The sequence below is a fragment of the Bufo gargarizans genome, chromosome 5 (genome assembly GCF_014858855.1).
Source record: "Bufo gargarizans isolate SCDJY-AF-19 chromosome 5, ASM1485885v1, whole genome shotgun sequence".
Classification (NCBI taxonomy): Eukaryota; Metazoa; Chordata; class Amphibia; order Anura; family Bufonidae; genus Bufo; species Bufo gargarizans.
Window position 1 is genome coordinate 460,648,744 of NC_058084.1, and position 23,379 is coordinate 460,672,122.

At 45.9% G+C, this 23,379-nt stretch overlaps 1 protein-coding gene across 1 annotated transcript in view; it reads left to right on the forward strand.

Moving 5' to 3' along the window:
* The window catches only part of LOC122938326 (alkylglycerol monooxygenase-like), a 184,247-nt gene that overhangs the window by 61,701 nt on the left and 99,167 nt on the right, over positions 1-23,379 (forward strand). The window contains exons 7-9 of the mRNA XM_044293765.1: positions 4,094-4,210; positions 5,067-5,149; positions 22,993-23,098. Of these exons, the coding sequence (XP_044149700.1) occupies positions 4,094-4,210; positions 5,067-5,149; positions 22,993-23,098 (306 nt within the window). The remainder of the gene's footprint in view (positions 1-4,093; positions 4,211-5,066; positions 5,150-22,992; positions 23,099-23,379) is intronic.

Sequence of the window (23,379 nt, forward strand, 5' to 3'; positions counted from 1 at the left end):
GGAGGCGGAGCTTCACTGTAAAATGTTCTCTACATTGGGCTGCTTTACAACTTCTTTTCCCTGTGCTGAATGACAGCTGTAGCACCCAAACAGAAGACCAGTCCATCTGTCACTCAGAGCAGGGGGTGAGGCTTTGAAGTAGCTAAATGCAGAGAGTGTCTGTGAAGGTTCTCATTTATCCAGGTCATGGTATATCTGTAAAGAATAAATCAAGGCAACTGGGCGTACTGTAGATTTCTTGAAAACGTTTCGCTCATTCTTCCAACGAGCTTTCTCATCTCTGAGTGACTGTACAAAAATTCTGGGAATACATATGTAACTGAATCAACATCTGGTAATTATACCCAGCATGGGGTCAAAGGTGTTGATGCCATTATCCTAATTAGAGTCAGTAGATGATAAAGACTTCCCAGAAAAAGGTGTTAAGACAGCATTGTATGTATAATTACCAGATGTTGATTCAGTTACATATTTATTCCCAGAATTTTTGTACAGTCACTCAGAATTGAGAAAGCTCGTTGGAAGAACGAGTGAAACGTTTTCAAGAAATCTACAGTAAGTCCAGTTGCCTTGATTTATTCTTTACAGATAAATGCAGAGAGCACTTCACAGTGAAGCTCTGCCTACTGGACACTTGAGGAGTAGAACCTGGAAGAATAAGTTCATATTGTCACAACTCCTGATAATAAATACTCAACAAAGGATATTACTCTGTTCTCCACAATCCCTACCGAGTGCTGTCAGCAGTTTAGCATGGTCAGTACTTCTGAATATCAATTAAATTGTAGGAGGTCGATGTTCTATTTTTCAACTACACATTAGTAGCAGCTTAAATGCTACGTACACCTTTGGGGGAATTTTTTTAAATTATTACATTGTACTCATTCTGAGCTAAAAAAATACTTTTTCAATTGGTCGGTATTAAAAATATGGAGTCCTTTTCTCTGTACAGAGCTGAGATGCTCTACTAGCTGAATCTGAATTTTCTCACTTTTCCATCAGACTAGGAGTTGACAGACTCCTCATCTCTGCTCTCTGACCTTATAAACACTTATTATAGCTCAGTTCTCATCTTACTGATAAGAATGTGGCTTAAACAAGTGTTTATGACCTCTCAGTAATTTAGAGATAAGGGTTTTTAGATGACTGGCAAGTAAAAATACAGGTCACACAGCTAGGGAAACAGTTAACCATTTGTGACAGAACGGCTCAATATTTTTAATAAAGGCCATTTGAAAATAAGATTTTTGGCCAAAAATGAGTATAATGCAATCATAAACAAAATTGCCTTGAAAGGTGCCCATAGCCTTTAAACTTTTATTGATCAACATTGAGACAATGTTAAAGCGGTAGGAGGTGGCACATTTTTCATTCGAGTAGTTATATAACTGAAGTGGTAAGCTAAGGGGGTTATTTAACTGAGGTAGTAGGTAGGAAACCATTACTCAAGGGGTGTTTTGGTCCAGTTGTACAAGGTTAAGCAGTAGAAGGTTTAGGGTATATTAATCGATTAGCAGAAATGTGGGGCAATGTTAAAGCTGGAGGAGGGTTTTGATATATTATTTATGTGGTGGAAACCTAATGGTTGCTTTTCTTATGTGGTGGGACGTTGTGGCCAAGCTTTCTGCAAGTGGTTGGATGTTTGGGTCATGACAATAAAGTGGTAGTTTTGTATTATGCTGTTCATATGGACTTTTGCGGTTATTTATAGTGCTGAGCAGCATAGGCAATATTCGAATTTGCGATATTTCGGGAATATTTGGCCAAATATTCCCCATAAATTTGAGAATTCATGATCTCCAGTCAATACCTTCTTAAATGTGAAAATCGGCAATGTAATATATTTGCGATAAATTCGCGATTAGAATATTCACGATATACACTATTCGCGAATGCGAATATATAGCATTACATTAGAAATATTAGCGAATTCTCGAAGTGGCGATATTTGCAATTAAAATTAGCGATTTTAATATTCGCTCTCAACACTAGTTATTTATTGATGCCCCCTTGTGCCGGCCTTTAAATAACTTTGGCGCATTTACCCCAAGCCTAAATCTACTCCAGCTCCCTTCCTAGCGTAGATTTAGATTATTTTCTTTGCCTAAAACAGGCGTAAAACTGATAAATGAGGCGGGCCCATCCCCTTCCCCACCAACGTCACACCCCCTTTTTTAGAGCTGGCGTGAGCAAGGAAAAGTCGCAGATTTGACTGCAAATCCTCTTTGCAACCCAATCTGCGACAGATATACTCCAAAAATTGGTGTATATCTAACAATAAATGACCCCCTTTGTACTTAAAATGGAAACAATGTTAAATATTTTAAAATAATTTAACATCACTTTGCACAATTCCAATTTTGGAGAACATAACTTGTAAGGAGGGTTGGTTTGGGTTACGGTACAAGTTAGGGTTTTGTTCTTCACATGTTGGTGGGGTTCTCTTACTACATGGGTCGGTTGGGATCATAATATTCAGTTGGTGAGAGGGTCATCTACGTTGCTGATTGGAGTGAGCCTATCTGGTTGATTATCGGCTATTTTGGTGGTTATTTTAATCAATTAGTAGAAGTCTGAACTGATTTAGTCATGTGCTTGAAGGTTGGAGAGAAGTTTTCTCATTTATAAGGCCACTGAATGTATTTTAAGGATAAGCAGCCTATCACTGGGATAGCCCTCTTTAAAGGGGTTGTTTGGGAGTAGAATATTGATAATAGGTCATCAGTATCTAATCGGTGAGGGTCCGTCTCCCAGCACTCTTGTTGATCAGCTATTTGAAGTGGCCGCAGTGCTCCATTGAGCAGTGACATCACGTTCATCAGTCACATGACCTCTGTACACCCCAGTCTCAAACAAATAGGATTAGGCTGCAATACCAAGTGCAGCCACTATATAATGTATGGCGCTGTACTTGCCATGCCGCGAGGAGACCATAGCACTCACTGGAATGCCACAGACCCTTCAAACACCTGATTGGTGGAGGTCTCGAGTGCCGGACTGACACCAATCAGATGTTGATCACATATCCTAAGGATAGGTCATCAATGCTATACACCTAGAAACCCCCTTTTTACTTACAGCACTAGCTTAGTGCTTGTCCTCCCAAAATCTCATTCAAGGAATCTCCAGAATGCTATTTCTTAATGCAAATTGAGTGAACTCAGCTTGGACCCAATGAGCACCTCTATGGCACCTTAGGATGGAGATCTCTACTTTTTTTTCACTTAAGTGTGTGCTATACATGTGATAAGTTTAGATTATGTTATTGAAGGGTTATTAGATTGAGGTTATGTTAACTCGCTGTTTGTTAATATTGTGGTGTTGTTGAGAGAAGTCCGACATAAGTTCACTCCACGCATGAGGGACTATGGTGGCTGTAGAGAGAAATCCAGCAGACTTTCACTCCACCCATGAGGATCTATGTTAGCTGTAGAGAGAAGTCCAACAAACTTCCACTCTACTCATGATGAACTATGGTGGCTATAGAGGGAAGTCCAGCAGAGTTTTACTCCACCTATAAGGAACTACAGTATGGTGGCTGTGGAGAGAGGTCCAACAGACTTTCACGCCACCCATCAGGAACTATCACAGAATAAGACCGGCACTCGGATATGATTGAAGAAAACTGCTTTCTTCAAGCATTAGACGGTCAAAAGCAGAGAACAAATGAATAGATAAACAGCGACACGTGTTTCGGCTCTATGAGCCTTTGTCAAGCCTAATACATCTATGTAAACTAGAGATTTAAATAGTGCGCCGCATCAGGAACTATGGTAGCTACAGTATAGGGAGAAGTCCATCAGACTTTCACTCCACCTATAAAGAACTACAGTATGGTGGCTGTGGAGAGAAGTCCAACAGACTTTCACTCCACCCATGAGGAACTATGGTGGCTGTAGAGAGGTCATACAGAAATTCACTCCACCAGTGAGGAACTATGGTGGCTGCAAAGTTCTACAGAAGTTCAATCCACCTAAGAGGAACTGGGATGGGTCCAATCAGAGCTGTGCACAGTCAGAATAGTAACTTCTAGAACATGCATGTATTCTTGTACTTCACATATTTAATTTTTAAACATTTTGGTTGATTGCAGGTTACTGGAGATGAGGAACCCTATGACTCAAGACTCTCAAAATCCATGCAGATATATTCGATCATTCACTTTATTCTCCTACTTGCTGTGTATCAGCACATGTTTGAAGCTAAACTTGTAAGTATAGATGTTATTTAGAATGTTTGTTTCAAATTCTGACAATTTATACATATACACTGAAAAAAAAAATACTGTACATATATATTTACAGAAAATTAAATAATAATAAAAAATAAATAATAATAATAATAGTAATAGTTCAGCTCGGTCTGTGACTAATGGGTCTCCTATGAAAGACCAAATCTTAGTGTTTTTGCAGTTTTTAGTGTATTTTGCTGCATTTTTAATGGGTTTTTTTTATGCAGTCAGATGTTACTTTACAGCTTGAAGGAAGTCTATTGTAAAGGTTGAATGAATGTAACAGTAATACAGTATATGTACCAATTTTTGCCTAATTTAATAAAAAACATTATTATGATGAATATAATAATAAATAATTCTCTACATGTCAAGGGAAGAAAAAAACTTTTTGGGTAGCCTAAGAAATAAAAATGGTCCTTAAGGAGGAACTGTCACCTCTCCTGTCTGTTTTAGTAAATAATTGTATTCCCCTGTGTTGTTCTGTTCTTCTGTTCTTCCTACTGGAAATTTAGACATAAATTGCCAACTGGTGTTACCAGGGGGTGGGGGGTGGCACTGAACTCTCCCGCAATGTTCAATCAGTGTTGCCAGCATCTGACTGTGTAAGGACACCCCCATTTTGGCGAAAGTAAATGGTAACACCAAGTTGACAATGTATACATACATTTCTAGGTGGAATGACAGTGTACAATGATAAAACGTAGCTTCAAAGTTGTTATTTTTTGAGGCACATGTCAGGAGAGGTGATGGGTCCTCTTTAATCATTGAAAACAAAATAGTCGGGTTGTTAATGGGTTAAATGAAATTAATATTTATTTTTCGTCTCCTACAGGTGTTAACGCAGATGACGCTTCTTTTGAGGATTCTGTACATTCTCCTGACTTTAACATCACTGGGATTTCTCCTGGAGAATAAGTGAGTATTTTTTTTTTTAAATTAACCCTTTGCTTTTAGTTGTTCTTAAAGGGGAAGTCCAGTCTTGAGTTCATGAAGCTTGACCTGTAATGACCCTGGGCTACACATTGGTGAAACAGGCATTGTTCTTGGTGGTGATTTTAAAAAGGAAGGGCTGCTATTTTTTCTAGAGACATCACCACTCCTGTCCCCAGGCCGTGTCTGGTACTGCAGGTCGGCGCAGTTAACTAACCCCAGTACCAGATACAGCTGACGATCAGGAGCAGAACTATTCCCAGGGGGAGAAAAGTGATGTATGGCTGTGAAGTGATAAAAAAATCTTGTCACAGGACAATCTGAAATTTTAATTATTTCCTATGAAAAAAAGGATGCAGGTGGTCATGTGACTATTGTAAGAAGTGTCAGATGGTTGAACATTTTTACGAGCTGGCTTGTACTTTTTGCTTTTTTCATAGAACAATAGAAATTGTATTGTGGCCACTTCCATTATTAATCTTTTCATAAACTGAAAGATGATTTACGTTCCAAAACATAAGAAAGTGGTCACTAGAGTTGAGCGAACACCTGGATGTTCGGGTTCGAGAAGTTCGGCCGAACATCCCGGAAATGTTCGGGTTCGGGATCCGAACCCGATCCGAACTTCGTCCCGAACCCGAACCCCATTAAAGTCAATGGGGACCCGAACTTTTCGGCACTAAAAAGGCTGTAAAACAGCCCAGGAAAGAGCTAGAGGGCTGCAAAAGGCAGCAACATGTAGGTAAATCCCCTGCAAACAAATGTGGATAGGGAAATGAATTAAAATAAAAATTAAATAAATAAAAATTAACCAAAATCAATTGGAGAGAGGTTCCATAGCAGAGAATCTGGCTTCCCGTCACCCACCACTGGAACAGTCCATTCTCAGATATTTAGGCCCCGGCACCCAGGCAGAGGAGAGAGGTCCCGTAACAGAGAATCTGTCTTCATGTCAGCAGAGAATTAGTCTGCATGTCATAGCAGAGAATGAGGCTTCACGTCAGCCACCACTGCAACAGTCCATTGGCATATATTTAGGCCCAGCACCCAGGCAGAGGAGGGAGGTCCCGTAACAGAGAATCTGTCTTCATGTCAGCAGAGAATTAGTCTGCATGTCATAGCAGAGAATGAGGCTTCACGTCAGCCACCACTGCAACAGTCCATTGGCATATATTTAGGCCCAGCACACACACAGGCAGAGGAGAGAGGTCCCGTAACATTGAATCTGGCTTCATGTCAGCAGAGAATCAGTCTGCATGTCATAGCAGAGAATGAGGCTTCACGTCAGCCACCACTGCAACAGTCCATTGGCATATATTTAGGCCCAGCACACAGGCAGAGGAGAGAGGTCCCGTAACAGAGAATCTGGCTTCATGTCAGCAGAGAATCAGTCTGCATGTCATAGCAGAGAATGAGGCTTCACGTCAGCCACCACTGCAACAGTCCATTGGCATATATTTAGGCCCAGCACCCAGGCAGAGGAGGGAGGTCCCGTAACAGAGAATCTGTCTTCATGTCAGCAGAGAATTAGTCTGCATGTCATAGCAGAGAATGAGGCTTCACGTCAGCCACCACTGCAACAGTCCATTGGCATATATTTAGGCCCAGCACACACACAGGCAGAGGAGAGAGGTCCCGTAACAGAGAATCTGGCTTCATGTCAGCAGAGAATCAGTCTGCATGTCATAGCAGAGAATGAGGCTTCACGTCAGCCACCACTGCAACAGTCCATTGGCATATATTTAGGCCCAGCACACACACAGGCAGAGGAGAGAGGTCCCGTAACAGAGGATCTGGCTTCATGTCAGCAGAGAATCAGTCTGCATGTCATAGCAGAGAATCAGGCTTCACGTCAGCCACCACTGCAACAGTCCATTGTCATAAATTTAGGCCCAGCACCCAGGCAGAGGAGAGAGGTCCCGTAACAGACAATCTGGCTTCATGTCAGCAGAGAATTAGTCTGCATGTCATAGCAGAGAATGAGGCTTCACGTCAGCCACCACTGCAACAGTCCATTGGCATATATTTAGGCCTAGCACACAGGCAGAGGAGAGAGGTCCCGTAACAGACAATCTGGCTTCATGTCAGCAGAGAATCAGTCTGCATGTCATAGCAGAGAATGAGGCTTCACGTCACCCACCACTGCAACAGTCCATTGGCATATATTTAGGCCTAGCACACAGGCAGAGCAGAGAGGTCCCGTAACAGACAATCTGGCTTCATGACAGCAGAGAATCAGTCTGCATGTCATAGCAGAGAATGAGGCTTCACGTCACCCACCACTGCAACAGTCCATTGGCATATATTTAGGCCTAGCACACAGGCAGAGCAGAGAGGTCCCGTAACAGACGATCTGGCTTCATGTCAGCAGAGAATCAGTCTGCATGTCATAGCAGAGAATGAGGCTTCACGTCAGCCACCACTGCAACAGTCCATTGGCATATATTTAGGCCCAGCACCCAGGCAGAGGAGGGAGGTCCCGTAACAGACAATCTGGCTTCATGTCAGCAGAGAATCAGTCTGCATGTCATAGCAGAGAATGAGGCTTCACGTCACCCACCACTGCAACAGTCCATTGGCATATATTTAGGCCCAGCACCCAGGCAGAGGAGGGAGGTCCCGTAACAGAGAATCTGTCTTCATGTCAGCAGAGAATTAGTCTGCATGTCATAGCAGAGAATGAGGCTTCACGTCAGCCACCACTGCAACAGTCCATTGGCATATATTTAGGCCCAGCACCCAGGCAGAGGAGGGAGGTCCCGTAACAGAGAATCTGTCTTCATGTCAGCAGAGAATTAGTCTGCATGTCATAGCAGAGAATGAGGCTTCATGTCAGCCACCACTGCAACAGTCCATTGGCATATATTTAGGCCCAGCACACACACAGGCAGAGGAGAGAGGTCCCGTAACAGACAATCTGGCTTCATGTCAGCAGAGAATTAGTCTGCATGTCATAGCAGAGAATGAGGCTTCACGTCAGCCACCACTGCAACAGTCCATTGGCATATATTTAGGCCCAGCACACACACAGGCAGAGGAGAGAGGTCCCGTAACAGAGAATCTGTCTTCATGTCAGCAGAGAATTAGTCTGCATGTCATAGCAGAGAATGAGGCTTCACGTCAGCCACCACTGCAACAGTCCATTGGCATATATTTAGGCCCAGCACACACACAGGCAGAGGAGAGAGGTCCCGTAACAGAGAATCTGTCTTCATGTCAGCAGAGAATTAGTCTGCATGTCATAGCAGAGAATGAGGCTTCACGTCACCCACCACTGCAACAGTCCATTGGCATATATTCAGGCCCAGCACCCAGGCAGAGGAGAGAGGTCCCGTAACAGAGGATCTGGCTTCATGTCAGCAGAGAATCAGTCTGCATGTCATAGCAGAGAATGAGGCTTCACGTCAGCCACCACTGCAACAGTCCATTGTCATAAATTTAGGCCCAGCACCCAGGCAGAGGAGAGAGGTCCCGTAAAAGAGGATCTGGCTTCATGTCAGCAGAGAATCAGTCTGCATGTCATAGCAGAGAATCAGGCTTCACGTCAGCCACCACTGCAACAGTCCATTGTCATAAATTTAGGCCCAGCACCCAGGCAGAGGAGAGAGGTCCCGTAAAAGAGGATCTGGCTTCATGTCAGCAGAGAATCAGTCTGCATGTCATAGCAGAGAATCAGGCTTCACGTCAGCCACCACTGCAACAGTCCATTGTCATAAATTTAGGCCCAGCACCCAGGCAGAGGAGAGAGGTCCCGTAACAGAGGATCTGGCTTCATGACAGCAGAGAATCAGTCTGCATGTCATAGCAGAGAATCAGGCTTCACGTCACCCACCACTGCAACAGTCCATTGGCATATATTTAGGCCCAGCACCCAGGCAGAGGAGGGAGGTCCCGTAACAGAGAATCTGTCTTCATGTCAGCAGAGAATTAGTCTGCATGTCATAGCAGAGAATGAGGCTTCACGTCACCCACCACTGCAACAGTCCATTGGCATATATTTAGGCCTAGCACACAGGCAGAGGAGAGGTTCATTCAACTTTGGGTAGCCTCGCAATATAATGGTAAAATGAAAATAAAAATAGGATTGAATGAGGAAGTGCCCTGGAGTCCAATAATATATGGTTATGGGGAGGTTGTTAATGTCTAATCTGGACAAGGGACGGACAGGTCCTGTGGGATCCATGCCTGGTTCATTTTTATGAACGTCAGCTTGTCCACATTGGCTGTAGACAGGCGGCTGCGTTTGTCTGTAATGACGCCCCCTGCCGTGCTGAATACACGTTCAGACAAAACGCTGGCTGCCGGGCAGGCCAGCACCTCCAAGGCATAAAAGGCTAGCTCTGGCCACGTGGACAATTTAGAGACCCAGAAGTTGAATGGGGCCGAACCATCAGTCAGTACGTGGAGGGGTGTGCACACGTACTGTTCCACCATGTTAGTGAAATGTTGCCTCCTGCTAACACGTTGCGTATCAGGTGGTGGTGCAGTTAGCTGTGGCGTGTTGACAAAAGTTTTCCACATCTCTGCCATGCTAACCCTGCCCTCAGAGGAGCTGGCCGTGACACAGCTGCCTTGGCGACCTCTTGCTCCTCCTCTGCCTTGGCCTTGGGCTTCCACTTGTTCCCCTGTGACATTTGGGAATGCTCTCAGTAGCGCGTCTACCAACGTGCGCTTGTACTCGCGCATCTTCCTATCACGCTCCAGTGCAGGAAGTAAGGTGGGCACATTGTCTTTGTAGCGTGGATCCAGCAGGGTGGCAACCCAGTAGTCCGCACAGGTTAAAATGTGGGCAACTCTGCTGTCGTTGCGCAGGCACTGCAGCATGTAGTCGCTCATGTGTGCCAGGCTGCCCAGGGGTAAGGACAAGCTGTCCTCTGTGGGAGGCGTATCGTCATCGTCCTGCCTTTCCCCCCAGCCACGCACCAGTGATGGACCCGAGCTGCGTTGGGTGCCACCCCGCTGTGACCATGCTTCATCCTCATCCTCCTCCACCTCCTCCTCATCCTCGTCCTCCTCGTCCTCCAGTAGTGGGCCCTGGCTGGCCACATTTGTACCTGGCCTCTGCTGTTGCCAAAAACCTCCCTCTGAGTCACTTCGAAGAGACTGGCCTGAAAGTGCTAAAAATGACCCCTCTTCCTCCTCCTCCTCCTCCTCCTGGGCCACCTCCTCTTCCATCATCGCCCTAAGTGTTTTCTCAAGGAGACATAGAAGTGGTATTGTAACGCTGATAACGGTGTCATCGCCACTGGCCATGTTGGTGGAGTACTCGAAACAGCGCAACAGGGCACACAGGTCTCGCATGGAGGCCCAGTCATTGGTGGTGAAGTGGTGCTGTTCTGTAGTGCGACTGACCCGTGCGTGCTGCAGCTGAAACTCCACTATGGCCTGCTGCTGCTCGCACAGTCTGTCCAGCATGTGCAAGGTGGAGTTCCACCTGGTGGGCACGTCGCATATGAGGCGGTGAGCGGGAAGGCCGAAGTTACGCTGTAGCGCAGACAGGCGAGCAGCAGCAGGATGTGAACGCCGGAAGCGCGAACAGACGGCCCGCACTTTATGCAGCAGCTCTGACATGTCGGGGTAGTTGTGAATGAACTTCTGCACCACCAAATTCAGCACATGCGCCAAGCAAGGGATGTGCGTCAAATTGGCTAGTCCCAGAGCTGCAACGAGATTTCGCCCATTATCACACACCACCAGGCCGGGCTTGAGGCTCACCGGCAGCAACCACTCGTCGGTCTGTTGTTCTATACCCCGCCACAACTCCTGTGCGGTGTGGGGCCTGTCCCCCAAACATATGAGTTTCAGAATGGCCTGCTGACGTTTACCCCGGGCTGTGCTGAAGTTGGTGGTGAAGGTGTGTGGCTGACTGGATGAGCAGGTGGAAGAAGAGGAGGAGGAAGCCGAGAAGGAGGAGGTGGCAACAGGAGGCAAAGAATGTTGCCCTGCGATCCTTGGCGGCGGAAGGACGTGCGCCAAACAGCTCTCCGCCTGGGGCCCAGCTGCCACTACATTTACCCAGTGTGCAGTTAGGGAGATATAGCGTCCCTGGCCGTGCTTACTGGTCCACGTATCTGTGGTTAGGTGGACCTTGCCACAGATGGCGTTGCGCAGTGCACACTTGATTTTATCGGATACTTGGTTGTGCAGGGAAGGCACGGCTCTCTTGGAGAAGTAGTGCCGGCTGGGAACAACATACTGTGGGACAGCAAGCGACATGAGCTGTTTGAAGCTGTCTGTGTCCACCAGCCTAAATGACAGCATTTCATAGGCCAGTAGTTTAGAAATGCTGGCATTCAGGGCCAGGGATCGAGGGTGGCTAGGTGGGAATTTACGCTTTCTATCAAATGTTTGTGAGATGGAGAGCTGAACGCTGGCGTGTGACATGGTTGAGACGCTTGGTGACGGAGGTGGTGGTGGTGGTGTTGGTGGTACATCCCCTGTTTGCTGGGCGGCAGGTGCCAACGTTCCTCCAGAGGCGGAGGAAGAGGCCGAGGCGGCAGCAGCAGAATAGGCCGAGGCGGCAGCAGCAGAAGAGGTAGCAGGGGGAGCCTGAGTGACTTCCTTGGTTTTAAGGTGTTTACTCCACTGCAGTTCATGCTTTGCATGCAGGTGCCTGGTCATGCAGGTTGTGCTCAGGTTCAGAACGTTAATGCCTCGCTTCAGGCTCTGATGGCACAGCGTGCAAACCACTCGGGTCTTGTCGTCAGCACATTGTTTGAAGAAGTGCCATGCCAGGGAACTCCTTGAAGCTGCCTTTGGGGTGCTCGGTCCCAGATGGCGGCGGTCAGTAGCAGGCGGAGTCTCTTGGCGGCGGGTGTTCTGCTTTTGCCCACTGCTCCCTCTTTTGCTACGCTGTTGGCTCGGTCTCACCACTGCCTCTTCCTCCGAACTGTGAAAGTCAGTGGCACGACCTTCATTCCATGTGGGGTCTAGGACCTCATCGTCCCCTGCATCGTCTTCCACCCAGTCTTGATCCCTGACCTCCTGTTCAGTCTGCACACTGCAGAAAGACGCAGCAGTTGGCACCTGTGTTTCGTCATCATCAGAGACATGCTGAGGTGGTATTCCCATGTCCTCATCATCAGGAAACATAAGTGGTTGTGCGTCAGTGCATTCTATGTCTTTCACCGCTGGGGAAGGGCTAGGTGGATGCCCTTGGGAAACCCTGCCAGCGGAGTCTTCAAACAGCATAAGAGACTGCTGCATAACTTGAGGCTGAGACAGTTTCCCTGGTATGCATGGGGGTGATGTGACAGACTGATGGGGTTGGTTTTCAGGCGCCATCTGTGCGCTTTCTGCAGAAGACTGGGTGGGAGATAATGTGAACGTGCTGGATCCACTGTCGGCCACCCAATTGACTAATGCCTGTACCTGCTCAGGCCTTACCATCCTTAGAACGGCATTGGGCCCCACCATATATCGCTGTAAATTCTGGCGGCTACTGGGACCTGAGGTAGTTGGTACACTAGGACGTGTGGATGTGGCAGAACGGCCACGTCCTCTCCCAGCACCAGAGGGTCCACTAACACCACCACGACCATGTCCACGTCCGCGTCCCTTACTAGATGTTTTTCTCATTGTTATGGTTCACCACAACAACAAATATATTATTTGGCCCAATGTATTGTATTCAAATTCAGCGGGATATAAATTTGAGGCCTAGTATTTAGGCGCTGGGTGACCGGTATGGATTTAGTGACAGAATTAGACTTGGAAATGCACAGAAGCGTGTGTGTGAAGTTATTCTGAATGACCCTATGTGCACCTTCAATATGATCTACCCTTTTAGGGATAGATTTCAAATAGCTCTGATATAGCAGAAACGACTAAATTATGAAATTGCTAAATTGGGAATTGTATTTCAACCCAGAACAAGAAATGTGCTTGAACGGACACTAAATAACTCGCCCAGCTACAGCACTAGGGACAGATTTAGCGGGATATAAATTTGAGGCCTAGTATTTAGGCGCTGGGTGACAGGTATGGGTTTAGTGCCAGAATTAGACTTGGAAATACACAGTAGCGGGTGTGTGTGAAGTTATTCTGAATGACCCAATGTGCACCTTGAATATTATATACCCTTTTAGGGATAGATTTCAAATAGCTCTGATATAGCAGAAACCACTAAATTATGAAATTGCTAAATTGGGAATTGTATTTCAACCCAGAACAAGAAATGTGCTTGAACGGACACTAAATAACTCGCCCAGCTACAGCACTAGGGACAGATTTAGCGGGATATAAATTTGAGGCCTAGTATTTAGGCGCTGGGTGACAGGTATGGGTTTAGTGCCAGAATTAGACTTGGAAATACACAGTAGCGGGTGTGTGTGAAGTTATTCTGAATGACCCAATGTGCACCTTGAATATTATATACCCTTTTAGGGATAGATTTCAAATAGCTCTGATATAGCAGAAACCACTAAATTATGAAATTGCTAAATTGGGAATTGTATTTCAACCCAGAACAAGAAATGTGCTTGAACGGACACTAAATAACTCGCCCAGCTACAGCACTAAGGACAGATTTAGCGGGATATAAATTTGAGGCCTAGTATTTAGGCGCTGGGTGACAGGTATGGGTTTAGTGCCAGAATTAGACTTGGAAATACACAGTAGCGGGTGTGTGTGAAGTTATTCTGAATGACCCAATGTGCACCTTGAATATTATATACCCTTTTAGGGATAGATTTCAAATAGCTCTGATATAGCAGAAACCACTAAATTATGAAATTGCTAAATTGGGAATTGTATTTCAACCCAGAACAAGAAATGTGCTTGAACGGACACTAAATAACTCGCCCAGCTACAGCACTAAGGACAGATTTAGCGGGATATAAATTTGAGGCCTAGTATTTAGGCGCTGGGTGACAGGTATGGGTTTAGTGCCAGAATTAGACTTGGAAATACACAGTAGCGGGTGTGTGTGAAGTTATTCTGAATGACCCAATGTGCACCTTGAATATTATATACCCTTTTAGGGATAGATTTCAAATAGCTCTGATATAGCAGAAACCACTAAATTATGAAATTGCTAAATTGGGAATTGTATTTCAACCCAGAACAAGAAATGTGCTTGAACGGACACTAAATAACTCGCCCAGCTACAGCACTAGGGACAGATTTAGCTGGATATAAATTTGAGGCCTAGTATTTAGGCGCTGGGTGACAGGTATGGGTTTAGTGCCAGAATTAGACTTGGAAATACACAGTAGCGGGTGTGTGTGAAGTTATTCTGAATGACCCAATGTGCACCTTGAATATTATATACCCTTTTAGGGATAGATTTCAAATAGCTCTGATATAGCAGAAACCACTAAATTATGAAATTGCTAAATTGGGAATTGTATTTCAACCCAGAACAAGAAATGTGCTTGAACGGACACTAAATAACTCGCCCAGCTACAGCACTAGGGACAGATTTAGCTGGATATAAATTTGAGGCCTAGTATTTAGGCGCTGGGTGACAGGTATGGGTTTAGTGCCAGAATTAGACTTGGAAATACACAGTAGCGGGTGTGTGTGAAGTTATTCTGAATGACCCAATGTGCACCTTGAATATTATATACCCTTTTAGGGATAGATTTCAAATAGCTCTGATATAGCAGAAACCACTAAATTATGAAATTGCTAAATTGGGAATTGTATTTCAACCCAGAACAAGAAATGTGCTTGAACGGACACTAAATAACTCGCCCAGCTACAGCACTAAGGACAGATTTAGCGGGATATAAATTTGAGGCCTAGTATTTAGGCGCTGGGTGACCGGTATGGATTTAGTGACAGAATTAGACTGGGATATGGCCAAAAAATAAACAGACTATTGCTGGTTAAATGCACTTGGTGTGACAGCTTCACCCTGATGTAGGCTTTAGCCAAAAAACAACCACACCATTGAGGGTTAAATGCACTTGGTGACAGGCGCAGCTTGCCCCTGATTTAGTATATGGCCAAAAAATGAACAGACTATTGCTGGTTAAATGCACTTGGTGTGACAGCTTCACCCTGATGTAGGCTTTAGCCAAAAAACAACCACACCATTGAGGGTTAAATGCACTTGGTGACAGGCGCAGCTTGCCCCTGATTTTGTATATGGCCAAAAAATGAACAGACTATTGCTGGTTAAATGCACTTGGTGTGACAGCTTCACCCTGATGTAGGCTTTAGCCAAAAAACAACCACACCATTGAGGGTTAAATGCACTTGGTCGCAGCTTGTGCTGGCGCACCACAAGACACAAAATGGCCGCCGATCACCCCAGAAAAATGTGACTGACAAACGGTCTGGGCAGCCTAAAAACAGTGAGCAATTGAGGATCAGCAGCTCAATGATCCACAGCTGCAGATCGATCAGTTAATCAAGTCCTTTGGAGGAGTTAATCTGCCTAATCTCGCCCTACTGTCGCAGCCGCAACCTCTCCCTACGCTAATCAGAGCAGAGTGACGGGCGGCGCTATGTGACTCCAGCTTAAATAGAGGCTGGGTCACATGGTGCTCTGGCCAATCACAGCCATGCCAATAGTAGGCATGGCTGTGATGGCCTCTTGGGGCAAGTAGTATGACGCTTGTTGATTGGCTGCTTTGCAGCCTTTCAAAAAGCGCCAAGAAAGCGTCACAAAAGCGCGAAGAAAGCGACGAACACCGAACCCGAACCCGGACTTTTACGAAAATGTCCGGGTTCGGGTCCGTGTCACGGACACCCCAAAATTCGGTACGAACCCGAACTATACAGTTCGAGTTCGCTCATCCCTAGTGGTCACATATTAGTAAATAAGAAGTTTGAGTATCAGCCAAAGTTTGGTTGAAAAAAGATTTTTTAACCTTAAGAAATATTTATATTTGGTTTAGCTGAGTGGCCATTTTTTTGTTGCAAAATAGACAACAGGAAGTGCAGTCATATTGGTGGTGGTCACTTTCAAATTAGCTTCTTAGAAAATGATGTTAATAAAAATGTTATTTCAAGTGGAACGTGCAGTTTTGTCTCAAGTTTAGGTTTTGTTTTTGGTTTGTATATGGTGCATGTATCGGGGAAATCTCCATATGGACTTATTTTAAATAGTCACAGAAAACATTATTATTATTATTAATTTTTTTAGGGATTTTTGCCTCTTTTTCTTTTTTCATTTTGGCAGTTCTATGTCACTGAGAATTAAGTCCCAAATCCTATCCTTCTATTGCACCCAGCACAAACTACAAGTCCTGCTGAATAGATAGAGAATCCATTGTCTGTTTACTGCTGCTGTGAGGGAAAACTACAGTGTTATCTACAGAGTAATCCTCATGATTATAGTAGGTAGAATTGTGATAACAGTATGGCAACTCTACTGTCCTCTTGATAGGCTTACATAGTGAAGCCTACAGGAGAACATTGCATTGATTAATGTAATGTGTGATGCTCTAATTGAGTCACTACTTTCTGGCCGCAGTGATGGTCTGACTGAGAGAGTTAAGTGAGACTGTCTTCTGTGGCGCTAAAAGTCATATCAAAGAGGAAGTGAAAGAGCCAGGACAGGAAGTAGAATACACGGGGTGACTTCAAAAACTATATCCAGAAAACTATCCACCCATTTGTTATAAAAAATCATAGTAATAATAATAATGACCTAAAATAGTCATAGATGGTAACTCTTTCAGAACAGTTGAAAAAAATCATATGCCAATGCAGCATAGACCACAAGGACCCTCTTTTGGAATAGGTTGGTCAGAAAACCCTATAGACGCCTACTTTCTAAAAAGCTTAGGTCACTATTCTTTCAGTGCAGGTGAAAAAGTCGTATGCCAGCACAGGACCCCCACAATGTGTGCCACAAGGACCATCTTTTGGCATATGTTGATTACATGGAGCCACATGAATGCTTTCACCATATGTGCAGGAACTGATACAGAAAGTCTGACATACGGTATACAATGTATAACTTCTCATCATACAAAGCTTTACCTGCTGAAACCAGAGGACTGTTCCGCTCTCCTGACATGTATGTTTTAGTAAATACTTGTATTCCCTAAAAGTAATAATTAGAGATGAGCGAATCGAAGTTGACGAAGTGGAATTCGATCGAAGCCAGCCCTGTGATGTCACAGCCCTATAAATAGCCTCAAGCATCTTGGATTCTGCCATTTTCCAGTGTACTTAGTGCAGGGAGAGACGTCAGTAGGCGCTAGGGACAGATTATTCAAGGTGTAGGGAAAGGATAGGGAGGAATCATTCCCCAACATTTGTTTAGAACAGGGTTCAGTAGGGGAGGTTACAGCCTGGGTAATAGGAACAATCCTATTACACCTTGCTGCACTGACTGGGGATCCAAATTTCCATTATACAGCTCTGTAATTCCAGCAAACCGTTCTTGTTATTGGGCTGCAAATGCTGTTTGATACAGGCATTATATACTTTTTGTCGTATTTTAGTGGCAAAAGTAAAATATATTTGCCGTTCAGTGGTGCAGTTATATGTTCTAAAGCCTTTTGTGGCGTGTATAAGTGGAAAAAGTGGAAACAAATAAGGGCCTATTTGCCATTCAGCAGTGCAGTTATATGTTCTAAAGCCCGTTTTTGTGTGTATTAGTGGGAAAAAAAGGGCTTAGCCGTTTTATGGTGAAGTGAGAAAATTACTGACTTTTTTGGGGTGTTTTAATTTCCTTTTTATTTATTTAATATCTAACAGTATGTCAGACAGATAAGTGCCAGGCCCTGCACAGGGGAGGGGCAGAGGCCCAAATGTTTCTGGCGCAGGCACAGGTCACAGCAGAGTAAGGGGCCGTGGCAGCAGGGGTCACTTCGAGAGACCAGAGTTCCCAGTGTCATCTAGCGGTCGTGTCTTGACCAGCAACCCAGCGGTTCTTGAATGGTTGACTCGGTCATCCACTTCGTCCCAAGTAACATCAGACACCCCCGGCCAAGAGTCGGTGGGTTCATCAGACACAACCCTTAGTTGGCATGGCTCGGGAACAGGTCCTGTGCCCTCACCTGTCCTCAACCTGCCTCACTCCTTTTCTGTTCCCTCAGCCAGAGATGTATTGTATGCTGTGGGCTCAGCTCCACTATACAGCGAGGACGAGCTACTAGAGGACAGTCAGCGGCTACTGCCCAGCCAAGATATGGAGGAGACATCCACCGCTTCCTCCGGTAGGCGGGCAAGTAGTGATGAGGAGAGTGGCATGGGAGCTGATGTTGCGAGTGGTCAGGCTCCTGACCTAGAGACCGTTGAGGAGGACATCAGTGGCGTGCAGACAGTACTCGATGATGACGATGTAGCTGATTGCACTTGGGAGCTGGGTGAATTAGGGGCTTCATCATCATCGGGAGAAGAGGGTGGCAGCTTGCCCGTGAGGAAGTGGGGGAGCCAGCAAGTCGCTAACGTGGCCGGAAGTCAGCAGGGTGGCAGCAGTGGGAGGTCGGTAGCCAAACATGCCCAGGGTAGACCACCCACTTCGCAGGAGCCTACCTGCCTGGAAAGTACGGGTTCACAGAGGCAGCGGCGGTAGCAGTCAGTCAGTGCGTAGTGTTGGGGGAAAAATCACCTAATCGGCAGTGTGGCAGTTTTTTGTTAAGCTGCTGGAGGAGGTGAACATGCCCATATGTAGAATCTGTGGGCAGAAGGTGAAGCGTGGCCAGGGTGCCAATGTAGGCACCACGGCCCTGCGTCAACATATGCAGCGTCACCGTAAAATGGCCTCGGAGAACCGTGGCTCCCATGTGGTGGTCCATCCTGCTGCAGCAACCGCTGCATCGCCCAGTGGCACGCACCCGGTTTCTAGCAGTCAAGGCTCCACCACCTTAGGCGAAGGAAGCTGTCTGTCCTTCCCATCATCTGTTGGTCCTGATGCTCCTGCTCCTCCTTCTCCTAGTCCTTGTCATTCATTCCGTCAGCAATCGATCACTGAAGCAGTATGCACTCATCCAACAGCGCAGAAGCTGAACGTGCTCCTGTCCAAGTTGCTGGTGCTGCAGTCCCTCCCTTTCCAAGTGGTGGACTCTGCATCTTTCAGAGAACTAATGGCTTGTGCCGAGCCGAGGTGGAGAGTCCCAAGCCATCATTTCTTTACCAAAAAGGCAGTACCAGCCCTGTACAGTACACATATTTAGAACAGAAGGTGGGCCAGTCCTTGAGCCTGTCGGTGTCTGCCAAAGTGCACGGCAGTGCCAACGTGTGGAGCTGTAACTACGATCAGGGACAATACATGTCATTTACGACCCACTGGGTGAATGTGGTTCCTGCACAGCCACACCAGCAACTTGGACAGGTGACGCCGCTTCCGCCTCCACGTTTTCATGCATGTCCTGCGACAATGTCCGCCTCTGCCTCCTCATCCTTCACCGTATCCTCAGCCTTCACTGCAGGGACAATTCACAGTGCCCCTCCAGCATACCACATGTGCAGGGAACGGCGGTGTCACGCTTTTCTGCACCTAGGCGAACGGAGTCACAAAGGGGAGGAATTGCTCTGTGTCCTTCGGCAAGAAATCGAATCCTGGCTTTCTCTGCACAACTGAAAATCGGAACCATGGTGACCGACAACGGGAAGAACATGGTGTCGGCGCTGCGTCAAGTAGGGCTGAGCCATGCGCCCTGCATGGCACACGTGTTCAATCTTGTTGTTAAGCGGTTCCTGAAGTCTTCCACCCATCTGCAAGACATCCTTAAAATGTCCAGGAAACTTTGCATGCACTTCCGCCATTCGTACACCACAAAGCACACCCTCCTTGAGCTGCAGCGGCAGAACGGCAAGCCCCAACATAGACTTATATGCGACATTTCCACCCGTTGGAATTCCACCCTCCATATGTTGGATCGACTATACGAACAGAGAAAGGCCATAAATTTTACAATTGCTGATTTTTGCAATCAAGAAAATAATGACTAGAGATCACAAATTCTCTAATTCGCGAATATATGACAAATATTCGCCCAAATATTCATGAAAGATCGCGAATTTGAATATTGCCCCTTCCACTGATCACTGCTGGAGACGTGGCACCTACATCTCACGGCCACATAAGCCCTGTGGGGGCTGAACTGGAGGAGGAGGACATTGGAGACAAGCAGTGTCTAGCGAAATGGGTGGTTTTGCTACACAGGTGACAGGAGAGGAGGAGCAGGAGCAGCCAGAAGAGCTACAGGGCGATGAAGAAGGCGAGGCAGAGGACACAGACACACCGTGGCAGTATGCAGTAGATATGGAGGCAGGGAGTCCCTCCGAGTCACTTGCACAAATGGCCCGATGCATGCTCACTTACTGCCTATCTGCGCCATCGTCCATCCTCTTGCAGGTCTGACCGGGGGGGCCCTCTACGCTCACGTTCCACTGCCATGGATGCTGGGGAGGGCTGGGGTGGCAGGAGCAGTAACAGCTCCATCAGCAGCAGCAGACTGAGTCTAGAGTCGCTGATGAGCAGCTTTCTTCACCCGCATAGTGAAGAAACTACTCACCAGCAGAAAGAGCAGAACCTGAACCAGCAAGGAGTGGCATACTTGGAATGCACCCTGCAAGTCGTAGCTGGACTACTGGGCAGCCAAACTGGATTTGTGGCCGCAACTGGCCGAGTTTGCCCTGGAAAAGCTGTCCTGCCCGGTCTGGTGGCATCAGAGCGGGTGTTTAGTGCAGCGGGGGCCATGGCTACCCCAAGAAGAACTCACCTGTCCACCCAAAATGTGCAGAGACTGACCTTTGTCAAGATGAATCAGACAAGGATTTTCACACACCAATTTCATGCATCAAACCAGATCATCCATGGTACCACACCAACACTTTGACAAAAGAGACCGGTTTCTTCTGGCTACCTGCCTCAGCAACTATTCTGATGCTGCCACCCGCCTGATGCCACACATCTGATGCCAAGTGCTCCTTCTTTCACCCACCACCAGATGCTGCCACCTCCACACTATGTTACCTTGCCACTCTGTGGTCTTCTAATGCTGATGCCTCCTCCACACTATGTCACCTTGCTACTCTATGGTCTCCTGACGCTGCTGCCACCTCCACACTATGTCACCTTGCCACTCTGTGACCTTCTCATGCTGCTTCCACCTCCCCACTATGTCGCCTTGCCACTCTGTAGTCTCCTCATGCTGCTGCCACCTCCACACTATGTCACCTTGCCACTCTGTGGCCTCCTTATGCTGCTGATGCTACCTCCACACTGTCATTGTGCCACTCTGTGGCCTCCTGATGCTGCAGCCACCTCCACACTATGTAACCTTGATACTCTGTGGTCTCCTGATGCTGGTGCCACCACCACACTGTTATTGTGCCACTCTGTGGCCTCCTGATGATGCTGCTGCTGCCACCTCCACACTGTCATTGTGCCACTCTGTGGCCTCCTCATGCTACTGCCACCTCCACACTATGTCACCTTGCCACTCTGTGGTCTCCTGATGATGCCGCCATCTCCACACTGTCATTGTGCCACTTTGTGCCCTCATCCTGATGCTGCCACCACATCCAGACTGTCATTGGGCCACTCTGTGTTCTCCTCATGCTGCTGCCACCTCCTCACTACTATGTCATAGGGCCACTCTGTGGACTTCTCATGCTGTTCCCACCCTCCCCACTTCATGACTGGGCCACTATTTTGCCTTTCGGCCTGGCTGACATCATTATTTATTTGTCCCTCCTTCTGATCTGTCAGTAGGAAGGAAAAATGAGACGCACAACGGATCCGGTCTGTGTAGCAGCTGTAAGGCCTCTATGGTCCCATCAGAATTGGCTTTTAATTGTGTAGCCAAAAGCAGGAGTGGGTACAAAACACAGAAGACATGCAAATATTCCATTCACGTGTCATCTCTGTTTTGGATCCACTCCTGTTGGCATTAGCAATACTGATGGATTACTGACCAAATGCTGACCGAGTGAAGGCGGATGCTTAACAGACAGGATCCGCTTTTTGGGGGTTATTGTTCTGATGGGTAAGATAATCAGTGACGTCAACACAAACTTACTGCTGACACCCTCTCCACTCTGTCGGGGGCTCTACTTGTATAAGCATTTAATAGAACAGGTTCTGTAGAGATCTATGGGGAATCAGCTGACGACGGTGTAAAAGGAGTGCGCTTCTTCTTGGCGCTAACATTGACCTGTAAGGCTGAGTTCATACTTGAGTTATTTGGTCAGTTTTGGCCCCGTGACTAAGTGAAGTGTGCAGTGATTCTAAGAGCGACGCCTGTCATCTGCATGTCATACGGACTCACAGTATTGTTTCACTACCACAGCAGACTCCCTATGCCTGTTACTGCACGGCACAGTGTTCTACACCACTATACAGGCACAGTGTTCTACACCACTATAAAGGCTCTCTGCAGCCAGGAAAAAGCCGGTTTTAACGCGATTCGCTGCAAATAAATTCGGATCGAACCGAATTTTTTCAAAAAGTTCGGCAAACCGGCCGAATAAAAAATATAAATAAATTCGCTCATCTCTAATAATAATCATAGAACATCTTTTCTATTTTGTGTGGTTCCTCTGTTATGCCTCCTAGAAGTCTATAAATTTGACAACTGGGTGTTACCATTCCCCAAATCCAAGGGCTAGGGCTGCGTCCCTGCACAATCTGGCTCTGGCAGCACTGTTTAGACAGTGTCTTAATGTGCAGGGACACGCCTCAACTTGTAACATCCAGTTGTCAATTTATTCATGCATTTCTAGGAGTAATAACAGAGGAATGGCACAAGGTAGAGTTATTAGAGAGGATGCTGCAGAACTGTAATTTCATGAGGAATGCAATTAGTTATTAATACTGACATATTAAGAGAGGTGACCAGTCCTCTTTAATAAAATAATAAAAATCGCAATCTGAAAATAAAACACTTGGATCTTTTTTGTGTGCAATTTTATAGACCTGGTGCAGCCATTTTGGAATCCATCCGATGCTGTGTCTTCTTGTTCCTTCAAAACTTTGGCTATTTAACGACAGATATTCCCAAATTGACAAACATATGCGAGGTAAGAAATCCAACAAAAAATTTAGATTTTCATTTTTGATTTTTAGTATTTTTTTAATATCAGTTTATATTTTCTATGTTGATCTTTGGCATTTTTTATATCAGTTTACATCCTCAATTATTTTAATTTTAATATCAATTCTTATTCATATATATATATATATTTATTTCTTTTTAATCTTTATTTATGTTTTGTGTTTATTTTTTTCATATCTGTTATATATGTCAATATTTTGTATGTTTCCTTTTATCCTTGGTTTGTCCACAGTGAGTTTAATGTTC